Source organism: Blennius ocellaris (genome assembly GCF_963422515.1).
Source record: "Blennius ocellaris genome assembly, chromosome: 12".
Taxonomy (NCBI): Eukaryota; Metazoa; Chordata; class Actinopteri; order Blenniiformes; family Blenniidae; genus Blennius; species Blennius ocellaris.
The window spans coordinates 25322157-25335288 of NC_137661.1; the positions used below are offsets into that span (position 1 = coordinate 25322157).

General features: G+C 40.0%; 1 protein-coding gene across 1 annotated transcript in view; it reads left to right on the top strand.

Annotated features, from left to right (window-relative positions):
• Positions 1-1382: 1382 nt before the first annotated feature.
• The window catches only part of tns3.2 (tensin 3, tandem duplicate 2), a gene marked incomplete at its 5' end in the record, with an annotated part of 43593 nt that continues 31843 nt past the window's right edge, over positions 1383-13132 (top strand). Inside the window, 11 exons of the mRNA XM_080506329.1 lie at positions 1383-1532; positions 1621-1671; positions 2351-2473; positions 3485-3549; positions 6191-6274; positions 6370-6482; positions 7265-7325; positions 7444-7519; positions 8493-8622; positions 9918-9983; positions 10949-11053. Coding sequence (XP_080362455.1) covers positions 1383-1532; positions 1621-1671; positions 2351-2473; positions 3485-3549; positions 6191-6274; positions 6370-6482; positions 7265-7325; positions 7444-7519; positions 8493-8622; positions 9918-9983; positions 10949-11053 — 1024 coding nt within the window. The remainder of the gene's footprint in view (positions 1533-1620; positions 1672-2350; positions 2474-3484; positions 3550-6190; positions 6275-6369; positions 6483-7264; positions 7326-7443; positions 7520-8492; positions 8623-9917; positions 9984-10948; positions 11054-13132) is intronic.

Below are 13132 nucleotides of genomic sequence, written 5' to 3' on the forward strand. Positions count from 1 at the left end.
TTGTGGTCATTTTATGTAAATAAAGGTACAAAAAAAAGATCAAAAAAGAAAAATCACAGTTTTTGCTACGTGTGAACGGGACCTTCGCGTCAAGTTTCCGACATTCAGTTCCAATATGTAAAATATACACCAATCACTTTTGTTCGCTGACTCTTTTTCGAAAGGCAAAAACATGGAGCAGTTTTCACGGCGCTCGCAGACGATGGGTTGAATTATCACTTGTAATGAGCTCATATGTGGTTAACGTATGAGGTCAACTCATAACTCCCATGGTCTCTCTCTCAAACTGAATAAACGTTGTGATTGTTGGGAGGAGACGGGGATCTTCCTCGGTGGGTTATTCCTGTTTTGTTTTTTTTGTTTTTTTTGTTTCACTGTTGACTCTGTCGTGGTCTCATGGCGAAGGCGAAGGCGAGGTTAACCGCCGCTAACCGCCTCTGCTGTGTGTACGCCTCGCACACGTGCGCTACCACGCGTGTCAATTTTTGCACAGGAATGTGGCGGGAAATCACCTCCTTCACAGGCTGGTTCTGAAAACATATGAGAGAGAGAGAGAGAGAGAGAGAGAGAGAGAGAGAGAGAGAGAGAGAGAGAGAGAGAGATATGGGGAAAAAACACATAAAATACAATATATAGAAATTTTAATATTTAGTTACCGAATGAAGAATCTTATTTCATGTTTTATGTGTTGATTGTGAAGTCATTCAGAAGTCTTTTTCATTTATTTAAAACACAAATCTAACGACTCAATTCAAAAGAAGCGTGACAACAAATTCAAACGTACAAAATTCTAAGGACAGACTTTCTTCACTTCTGGGGGATTTTTACTGTAGAAAGGTGAATTTTGCACAATTTGACCTCTATAAATCAAGTCAACGGTGAGTCGATGCTTCCGTTTCATTTAATTTTTCGTAAAATTTTTTTATTTCAGTCATAAAAAAACAAAAAACCAAGCAAAATATTTACATTTCGAACAAATATTTTGAATGGCCAAAACAAGTGAAGACCTATAATGTCTGTCCCCCTATCAGCACAAAATCATTGACGGTTGTCGTTTAAACCAGCTGTTTTACAGACATTTAAAACAATCGTAATACAAAATGTTCCCATTTTTAGACTTTTCTTAAAAATCTAAATCGAATTAGTAGTTTTAATTTGACAAGCTTGGGTCAGGATTGAGATACAGCTTTTCTTTGGTTTCGTTCTCAACTGTGATTTCTAAAAAAAAGAAAAGAAAAAATCTATTCCGCTTTTGTTGCTGACGAGTAATGAGAATTGTGATGTTTTACGCCCGAGTCATCATTAATCCGACCGCACGGTTTCCCTGTGACTTCAGCTTTCCAGTTGGCCTCCACTGACTCTGCACCACTTCCCCGTCCGCCATGGAGGAACGGCCACGCCTGGATCTGACCTACGTCACCGAACGCATCATCGCCACCTTCTGCCCCCCGGGGTGTCCGGAGGAGGCGTACCTGCAGGGCCTGCAGCACGTCGTCCCCATGCTGCAGTCCAAACACGGACACAACTACCTGGTGAGGGAAAAAGGAAGCGGCAAACGGAACGGGACACACGCGGCTTGAAAGTGATTTTTCCACTCGTCCGTCTGTCGTCTTTTCCCAGATCGTCAACCTGTCGCAGAGACACGCCGCCCTCGCCGCCATGAGGCACAAGGTAACCCGACACTGCTCGGCGATAAAGGTTCACGACGCGTCATGTGGCGTCACTGTGCCTCTTTATCGACGCAAATAAAATGATTAATCACGATTAATTTAATTAATTGTAATTAATTGTAATCAATTGCAATTAATCACAATTAATCACAATTAATCACAGTCAATCGTAATTTATTGTAATTAATTAAATTAATCGTGATTAATTAAATTAATTAAATTAATCGCGATTAATCGCAATGAATCTGAATTAATCGCAATTAATCTGAATTAATTAAATTAATCGGGATGAATTTAATTAATTACAATTAATTACAATTAATTTAATTAATCGCGTAAATTTAATTAATCATGATTAATTTAATTAATCGTGTTAATTTGCGTCAATGTTGTTCCATCCAACACTGGATAACAAAGAGAGTGACTATTTCTACAGACAGAAACTCTTTAGCATGTAGCATGTAGCATGTAATATTGTTGGCGTGCGAGCCTGAAACTCTTTAGCATGTAGCATGTAGCATGAGCAAAAACATCCCGATCCGTTGAGCAGTTGAGCTAATGAGCGACATCGGGCTAAAAGTCCGCTGGAGATCAAAGTGCAGTATTGGAACCAGACACCCGATGCTTCTATCTCTAATTTCCTGCGTGTGTCGTACGTGTCCTGTGTGTTTCTCTGTCAGATTCTGGACACCGGCTGGGTGGACCTGCTGGCGCCCAGCCTGGATCAGATCATCAGCGTGTGCACGACGATGGCGAACTGGCTTCAGAGCGACCAGAAGCACGTGCTGGTGCTACACTGCAGGGTAAACACACCGGCGCCGACTGATTTTTGACGGTAGAATCTAAAACACTACCGATGTACTGTATGAACAATCACACGCATCAGAGCTTCACGTTTTACCTTAAAAAGCGTGGCTAGAAGAGCGAGTTCGCAAAGGAAATGGGTAAAATCTCGTGCTGTCAATCGATTAAAAAAAGAGATCAACTAATTAATCGCGATTAATCGCGTCGTTTTTCTCGCTTGTAATGGATTCAGGGAAAACCACGGAATTAATGTCGACTCAACACACAGAGACTGTTTAAATTCAAAGACTATTTTTATAATGTGTTTTTAGCTTTTGGTGAAACTGTTTCTCTCCAGGATAGGCAAAATAATATAAACGTAAATTAATGAATTAATAAACATCTAACATAAGTCTGACTTTTGTTTGAGTGAAGGTCCACTTTGAGAATTTGAGTATTTCTAGAAACAAAGTTGAGTATTTCTAGAAACAAAGCTGTAAACTTCTTATGTGAACAAAGGGGCAGAGAGAGAGAGAGAGAGAGAGAGAGAGAGAGAGAGAGAGAGGGGGGGGGGGAGAAAGAGGAGAAATTCATATTTTACCTTCAAGTCTTTCTGCCAGCTGTAATTACCACTTTGGTGGCTCCTGGTCAGCCAACATGGCAACCTGTAGTTTTGCTGCAGAATTACCACTGCGGTCGTAAAATTCGGCTTTTCAAAGTAAAGCGAACGACTTTCACTTTCTCAATCAGCCGTCGGGTAACTTTTAAAGGGAATCTTTCTCCCTTAATGTTATTCCAGTAGGTATTGTGCTGCTCCGGTTAAGGGAGTTAAAAAAAAAAACCACACAAAAAACGGAAGTAAACAAAACAATGTTAATTTCATTAATTTTCTTTAAATGAATTTTCAAATCAATTAATTAAATTCCTGAGTTATTTTTGACTATCTAATCTAATTATGTTTCTTGTTATTTATGACTGCAAGTTCATTCTCATTTGAATCAATACACTCTGGCTGCCGCCCTCGTCGACAGGGAGGTCAAGGCCTGCTGGGGGTTCTGGTGGCGTCCTACATCCACTTCAGCAACACGTCAGCCAGGTAACATTGATCCACACCGACACGCATGCAACTATCATTTAATACGCTAACTGCTAACCCTAACATTATAAAACGACTTCTTCCAAATCACTGGTGTTAGCAGTTAGCATTTAATACAGTAGCTAGCATTTCATATGTCATTAAGTAGTTAGCATATCAAATGCTAATTGCTAGCTGTGACATTACATCATCTTCTTCCAGGTAAATGTTGCTCACAGTCCATATACGAAAGCATTAGAAAGATTGCATATAAGATTTTAATAGATTATAAAGCATCTTCCTCCAACAAACTGATGTTAGCAGCTCCATTTGATATGCTAGTTAGCAGTTAGCTCATGAAATGTGAACCGCTAACTTTGGGATTGTAGAGCATCTTCTTCCAACAAACTGTAGTTAGGAGTTCACATTTAATACGCTTGTTATCGGTTAGTATTTAGCATGTGAGTTAGCAGTTATGAAGCACATAAAATGCTAGTTAGCAGTTAGCACATGGAACGTGAACCACTGACTTTGGGATTATAGAGCATCTTCCTGCAACAAACTGCAGTTAGCAGTTTATATTAACTATTCCAGTAATCAGTCAGCGTTTAACATGTTAGTGAGCACTAAGGATATTGAATGCTACCTGCTAACTTTGGGATTATAACCAAGGAACCAACTAACCAAGGAACCAGGTTAGAATTTAAGATGCCAACAGCTGGAATCCACATAATCGAGCTAGTGGTCAGTCCTCACGGTGTAAATAGCTGAATGTTCACTGAGCGGGCCTTTTAGATGTTAGCAGTTAGCATAGTAGCTAAACTTGTTAAAGATGGCCACCACTGCCTGTGAACTAACTTAATGTTCACATTTTGATTTTGTGGCATTGGTGACCTCAAAGTCAGGGAAACGATGCGTTTTTTTTTCCCTTCCTCCACAGGCGGATTTGATGCTGAACAAGCTTTAAGTTACTGGTGACAGACAGTCCCTGCAGATAACCAGACACACGTATCTCATTACCTTTGACCGAGGCCAGGAGAACCGTTCTCCCCCTGCTTCATGTCCTCATGCACAGCAGAGGCTGCAGACATTACCAGACACACTTGAGTGGTATTGATCGTCTTATCTTGGAGCTCTGAAGCCAGACATACAATGTGTACATTTGTTGACTTGTGCCGACAAAGCTGTTTTCTTTATTACTGCTCTGCATTTTCAGTAAAACGTCGCCCCGACAAGGCGTGCAGTTGCTATGAACTGTACTTCCCCTGTGATATTTTAGTTCAACAGTTTTACTTTTGTCATTATTATTGATACTGAAAAAACCCCAATAAAAAACCCCTCCAAATTGCAAACATCGCTCTTGCTTGTGCATGTCTGTATCAGCACTTCTCGTAATAAAAACGTGAGCAGTGACCAAACAATAACAAAACAATATACAAACAAAATAATTTTATATATTATATTATTAAATTATAAAATTATAAAATAATAATTTAATAATATAATATAATATAATATTATATTATATTATATTATATTATATTATATTATATTATATTATATTATATTATATTATATTATACAATTCTTAAATAACAAAAACAACAATAATAATAAAAACAATAAAAAAAACGACCATTTTATTTTTGGACCTGGCTTCATTGCAAAAATTAAAAAAAATAAAAATAAAAATGCTATTTGTTATTATATTATTTTGTTATTATTTGATCACACTTGGTTTTCACAGATGCTAATTGAGTCCCCGGGCTTTTCTGTGCTTTTTAAAAAAAATAATTTTTAATGCGTTGGCATAAATCAAAGTGGGGCCTGTCGTCTACAGAGTGCTGAGAAAACAACGGGCTGATCTTCTGTCCGTTGTCACCAGGAAAAGGGCAGCGCAGCTGATTTAAGAGACTTTGAACTAGATTGTTATTTGATTTTGGGGCGGGGATCTCGGCCGCGTTTATTTATTCGTAAATCCCATGCATGTGACGCCGCTGAATTTGCGAAAGCTGCTGATTTAATGCAAACGTGTTTTCAAGGTTGCAAATATAACAACATTCGGCACGACGCTGCGTTTTTTTATATGCGAGCTGCATGGGGCACGTCTCGTGGCGAGATGTAGTGAAAGGTCACTTAAAACTAAAAATACAGAGATGAGGAAGTCAACGTGCTGATGTGTGTGTGTATGTATGTGTGTGTGTGTGTGTGTGTGTGTGTGTGTGTGTGTGTGTGTGTGTGTGTGTGTGTGTGTGTGTGTGTGTGTGTGTGTGTGTGTGTGTGTGTGTGTGTGTGTGTGTGTGTGTGTGGCCCAGCAGCTGAGTCACTGTTGAGAAATAGCTGATCGCTGAGTCATCAGTCACTGAGAGTGAAACTAACCTGATTTAACTCTAAAGTGTTTTCCACACATCGAGTTCACGCAGTTTTTATAGTCTTTTTATGGCTATTTAAAAAAATAAAATAAAATTATAATCTCATCCACATAAAGCTATACCTCAGTTTAAATAAAAAAAAAAAGAAAAAAAAAATCACTATAAAAAAGGTAATTTTTTTTGTTACCACCAGTCGGACCCTTGCTTACCTTTTACGTAAACAACTGATAAAACATTTCTTGTAAATAGAAATGTCGCCTCTGTGGGCTGAATCTGCGCCTCTCTCTCAGTGCAGACGTTTCTCTGGACCATTTTGCCATGAGGAGGTTCTACAACGACAAGCTCTCCGCTCTGATGACGCCCTCGCAGAAACGGTGAGTCGCAGTTGTTCACTTACGCACAACCAGAGGGGAAACTTTTGGAAAAAAAAAAAAAAAAAAACCCCGCCGGTCGGCTTGGCTCCGTCCAGGTACGTGTGGATGCTGGGCAGCGTCCTGAGAGGCGGCCTGAGGATGCGTCCGTCTCCGTCCTTCCTCCTCTGCGTCGTCCTTCATGGGTTACCTCAGATCCGACCTGACGGAGGTGAGCGGGCCGGGTCGCGTTTATTTAAACTTTATCAGCAACGCAACAAATACGCAGCCAAGTTGATCTCCAGCGGGCCGAAGTACCATTAAAATGAATTTTTGAGGCACGTCGGCCATATTTATTGACACACTGTGATCTGCAGTGAAGTTATTTGGAGCGCTTGTTACTTTTATTTCTCTTTTTGAAATTAATATAAAAATTTTATTATTAACACTGGGACGGAAGAGGATTAGGGGCCACTGTGGGGGAAAAAAACCCGGAGTTCAGACTTTTTTTTTCGCAGAATTCTGACTATTGAACTCAGAATTCTTACTTTAAACTCAGAATTTTGACATTTAAACTCCGAATTCTGACTTTTTTCTCTGAATTCTGACATTTGAACTCAGAATTCTGACTTTAAACTCAGAATTCTGATATTTAAACTCAGAGTTCTGACTTTTAAACTCAGAATTCTGACTTTAAACTAAGAATTCTGACATTTAAACTTTTATTATGACTTTAAAACTGAATTCTGAGTTTAAAGTCAGAATTCTGAGTTTAAAAGTCAAAGTTAAATTTTCAATATTCTGAAGTCAGAATTCTGAGAAAAAAATATGTTAATATAAAAAAATACAAAATAAAATTTACGAGAAATAGAAACTTGGAATAACAAATTGGAATCTACGACAAAATGAAAAACACAGACGACTATAATTTCTGAGTTTATTTCGATGTTTTTTGTTTTTTTTCAAACCTGTAAATGTTTGAAGAGGGAGTTTCCTGTTTCTATTGTTTCTCAGGTTGCTCTCTCTTCCTGAGGGTCTACCAAAGTCTACAGGCCGTTTGCACATCAGCAGTCTAGTAAGAATCTCTTTATTTCTGCACAAAAAAACAAAACAAGACATGAGGTTAACAAAAAAAAAGGCTAAAATGTGCTTTTTGTTTATTTGTTTTTTTGTCTTTTTCTCCTCATTGTCAGCCATGCTAGTACATCTCAGACAGACCGGCTCTACTTTGTGCTCCAGCCGGCTCAGCTGCTCCACGGAGACATCATGGTGAGAGACATGCTTTTACTTTTTAAAAGGCTTTAGAGTGAAAATTGATAGTTTTGTCTGTCTGGACGCAGGGAAACGCCACTGAAGCGCTCCACAGCTGCACTAAACAGTTAAAATCAATATTTCCTCCACCGTGTCGTGACTCCTTCGTCCTTAACTCTCCTGGGAATTGGTACTTTTATTTTGACAGTCGCTGTCAAAATAGCATGTCGTTTTCTGTCTACATGCGTGTGTGGTTGCACTACAAAAACAACCAATGGCACCCACTAGTGGCCGGACAGGAAATTGTTGACATCGTGTTCTGTCGTTTCCATCGGAATGGACATCGTTTCCAAAACTGCCACACCGTGTACTCTGGGATTTGTTTTATAGTATAATAAATCTGTCCTCATTCAGTAACGTAACTTACGTGAAATAGGTTTTTCTATTATTTTGCAAAAGTTGTAGTAGTTCAACACATGAACATGATTTTATTGAGGGTTAAAGAATAGAATCGATTTCTTTCTAAAAGTTTTCCAGGAGTACTAATCGTCTCCGTACCTGGAACGACGCCCCAGAAGTAGAGAAAGTATGTCCTCTCTCTCTTTTAAAAAGTGTGTTGCTCCAACCAGCCAATCAGAAATCAAACCCTATATAGTGTCATCGGGGGGTTTCGCCAATCACAATCAAGGTAGGCTCCTCCCCCTTTGACTCCTCCCACAATCAGGCAGCTCTGCTCTGGCACATGGCGCCACGAGAGGAAGTACTTCCTCCATCTTCCCATAGATGGGCGTGTGTGTGGGCGGAGCCAGTCCAGCTCACACAGACACAGCAGATTCTGAAAGTAGCTCCTAGGATCCGATATTCTATCGGAGGGAAAATCGACTGTGTCAATAAACTTTGTCTCCAATACATGTGAAAGTGTTGAAAAGCAGGAGAGGAGGACCCTTTTAAGAGGAAACAGACCTGATATCAGTGCTTTTCCCGGTTCCAGGTGGTTTGTTACGATAAAAGCGTCGGGGCCGCCGGCCGCCAGGTCGTCTTCCGGCTCCAGTTCCACACGGGCCTGGTGGTGGGACGCTCCCTCACCTTCCTCAAGGCCGAGCTGGACTCCGCCTGCCAAGGTATTCCTGCACTCTCTCTCTCTCTCTCTCTCTCTCTCTCTCTCTCTCTCTCTCTCTCTCTCTCTCTCTGCTCTGCCATCAATCTCAATGTGTAACTGATAAATCTGTCAGCCGGCACTCTCTCTCTCTCTCTCTCTCTCTCTCTCTCTCTCTCTCTCTCTCTCTCTCTCTCTCTCTCTGTCTCTGTGTCTCTCTCTCGCTCTCTCTCCTGGTCGACCTGAACTAACCCTGGGAGCTCTGCAGGCGCTACGTGGCGGGAAAGGTCTGATGATAGTCAAGTACAGTCGTGTGAAGAAAAAATAAAGATCCTATATTTTCTATAACGAGCTATAATTAAATTAAAAAAAAAAATTAAAACATTTTTTTTTTTTTTTTTTACTTAGAAACAATTCCAAAGATGTGTGAAAATGAACAATACATTCTATATACAAAAGTAATACAAACAAGTGCTACCTCAAATACTATTTACATAATGTGTACGTGTACGTGTGTGTGTGTGTGTGTGTGTGTGTGTGTGTGTGTGTGTGTGTGCGTGCTTGTATATGAAACACTAAGTGTGACTTGGTTTTGTTTATGGAGGAAACCGAGAAGAAAGGAAATAGTTTGTATAGTAACATAGAAAGGTGATTAAAAAGTGAAATTATCCATTTTGTAGAAATTGAACGAGTTTGTTTTGGAATTAAAGGAGGTTCTATTGTCATAAATTCAGGTTGTCGACTGAGATTCCGTAATAATATAGTCAGACAGCAGATTTTTCCATTGACGTCACCTGATATTATTTTTTGATTTCCAGTTTGTGAGTACGGTTGTCTTGGCGATGGTTCGGGCTACAAGCAGTAGTTTAGTACGTGGAGAGCGATAGTGGAGAAATCTCCTAGAAGGCAGAGTGAGGGGGGAGTTTGTGTTGAATTTAGAGAGTTTCTGTCCTGCGAGGTGAGTTTCTGTGTTTGGTTTTGTATTGTATCAGTTGTAGATTTGCATTTGTAGACATGCTGTAGATGTTATTGCATATCTGCGTCCAGATGTTGGCATCAGGAGCGAGCGACAGGTCTTGTTCCCATTTGTTATAATTTAATTATTTACTATCATCAACAGGTGTATAGACTTTCGGGAGTGTGTATATAGGGACATTGGTTATGTATGTGGTGGGATAAAATGTAAGAAATGTGACATGATTGTAATGAAGGAATTAAAAAAACAAGAATTTGAATGTGGAAACAAAGTAGAGATAGGTCATTTAAGGTCTCTCTCTCTCTCTCTCTTTCTCTCTCTCTCTCTCTCTCTCGCTCTCCCAGATTCGCGTTTCCCAGACGACGGAAAAGTGGAGCTGCTTCTCTCTGAAAGTCCCGAAAAGTTTGCCGGTAAAACAGAAACTGGAGTGTTTGAACAAAATGTGCGCAGGGAGGAAGTTGTGAAATGAAAGCCGGCGGCGGCGGAATCTTCTGGTTCTGGTCTTTGAAGGTGTCTCGGGTTGTGAGCTACAAATAATAGAAAAAAAAAAAAAAAAAAAAAAAAAAACAACAATTTAATGCTTAGAAATTCTGAATAGAATTCTGAGAGAATAATGAATGATGTAATAATGATTTATGGTTAAATTCAGCATGTTGGTCATGTCGTTTAAAAAAAACAACAACTTCAAATGTTTTCCTATAATATAATTTAGAAGAATATAATTTATTATAATATAATTTATGTAGGAAAAAAATATTTCTTTAAAAATGTATTATAGTAGAATCTTTTTGGGGGGAAGATGCTCTATTATCTGGATGTTAAAGGAGGAAGATGCTTCAAAGAGTAACTTGTACTTTTACTTGAGTATTTATTTTTTAATAAGTACTTTTTAATCCCAGTTAAATACAATTGAAACAACAAAACACTACACTGGTTAATTAGTAACTAAACTAATTAATACTCTGAGTAGTCTTGGAGAAGAGTGCTTTGAGTATTTATATTTAACAGTAGTACTTTTCACTTGTAATTGAGTACAGCACCAGGTGGTGGCAGCGTTGGACATGATGCCATTATCGTCCCCCCTACACACACACACACACACACACACACACACACACACACACACACACACACACACACACACACACACACACACACACACACACACACACACACACACACACACACACACACACACACAGGAAGCAATATGACGGCTTATCACACACACACATCTGAGAGGAATTCAGATTGTAGATAAAACACACACACACACACACACACACACACACACACACACACACACACACACACACACACACACACACACACACACACACACACAGTGGCTGAGTCGGGGGTTTTGTGCTCGCAGGCAGGGAGCAGTGGCTCAACGGTCCCGGTGTGACGTTGGACTACGACACTCTGGACCCTCGAGTGCGACGAGACTCGTACGAGGACACGTCGGGTCTCCAAGCAGGTGAGACACGTTCTTTAGTCCCAGAACCACAAGTTCTCTCCTCCTTCCTCCTCCTCCGGTTCTCGTCCTCCTCCGGTTCTCGTCTTCCTCCGGTTCTCGTCTTCCTCTCCTGGTTTATCAGTCATCAATTAACAGAAAGAAGAAACGCTTCGGCTTTCGTACCGACATTTCTGTTCAGAGTCCTCGTGTTCTACCTCTGTTCTACCATTGTTCTACTGTTGTTCTACGTCTGTTCTATCATTGTTGTACCGTTGTTGTACCTCTGTTCTATCGTTGTTCTACCATTGTTCTATGTCTGTTCTATCGTTGTTCTACCGTTGTTCTACTGTTGTTCTACCTGTGTTCTAGCTGTGTTCTTGCTGTGTTCTACCTATGTTCTAGCTGTGTTCTTGCTGTGTTCTACCATTGTTCTACCTGTGTTCTAGCTGTGTTCTTGCTGTGTTCTACCTATGTTCTACCTGTGTTCTACCTGTGTTCTTGCTGTGTTCTACCTGTGTTCTACTGTTGTTCTACCGTTGTTCTACCTGTGTTCTACCTGTGTTCTACCTGTGTTCTTGCTGTGTTCTACCTGTGTTCTACTGTTGTTCTACCGTTGTTCTACCTGTGTTACTTGTGTTCTACCCGTGTTACCTGTGTTTTACCTGTATTACATGTGTTCTCCCTGTGTGTTTACACAACTGCACTGCTCGGAGCTTGTTGAAGATGCAACTTTTTTGAAAATTGGTCTTGAGGTGGAACTTTTCGAAAAAGCTCTGTCTTAATTAATTAATTAATTCACTCACACAAACAACTGCTGATTATTATATTCATTTCATGATCCCCTTTAATCCATCCATCCATCCATCCATCCACCCATCCATCATCCATCTCTGTTTCCATCCATCCGTCCATTCGTCCATCCGTCCATCCGTCCATCCGTCCATCGTCCCAGGCTGGTTGTCTTGGTTCTGGACGAAGGTTTCGTCTCATAGAGAAACAAACAAACGTTGAAACCTGCCGCTTCTATTTCTCCTTAAGTGTAGGCTTCTTGTCTGGTGCTGCTCCAGATCCTGTGTTTGGACTCTGGACTTGTGGGTAATTTGCTTTGGTCGCCGGTGTGACGGTTTACAACTGTTGTGGTCACGGAGCCCGCCCCCCCCCACCTCCCCCCTCCCATCCACTCCCCTCCGGAAATGGGTGTGTCGCCGATCATCCCTCCATCCAGAGCGTCTGTCGGCGGCTGTTTCCTCTCGGAGAGTCCAACTCGGACAAACGGCACGTTCACGGACAGCTGAAGCGACACTTGAGGTTGGAGTTCCAGCTGTTTCATGATGTTGCTAAATCTGCCCCCAACCTGCCCCCGGGGCGGGCCGTGGAATCGGGGTGGGGTGGGGGGTGGGGGTGGGGGGGTCGATTGGTGGCAAAAGTGGCGCATAAAACACACAAAATTGTTGGAAAATATGAAAAAGAGAAAATATTTTCAAGACAAGAATTTTCTTTCTTTTTTAAATAAAAAAAAAATTGTGAAATGAAAAAATCTTCCTATAAGCAGAAGAAGAAAACTGAAAGAAAACATGAAATTAGGAAAGCATGTTTTTGAATTATTTTTCTTTTATTGGAAGCAGTTTCACGGGGAACAATAAAATACAGTGCAATTCACAAAACTTACCCCCCCCCCAAAAAAAAAATCCCCCCCCCCCCAAGTCAAGGGCATATCAATAATACAAAGTACATTTAAACAACACACAAAAAGGTGAAAGACAAATGTAAAAAAAACCAAAAAAACATTATATACATACATAGTAATAATACTATTATAATAATATACTTTTTTTAATGTGAAAGTTTGCAAAAGTAATTCAAAAAAGTGAAGACAAGTAGTTTATATAGGACATTTACAAAAACAATTCTATAGAAAAATATGTATAAAATATGTTCTGAAGAAAACAAAACAATGATTTAAAAATATATACTGAAAAAGAACACAAATTTGTCTTAAAAAGTACATTTTAATAAATAAATACTGAGAAACAGAAGGAAATAAGTAGGGATTGTCTGATAAAAACCTTTTTACAGGATGGGTACATGTAGCTTCTACGA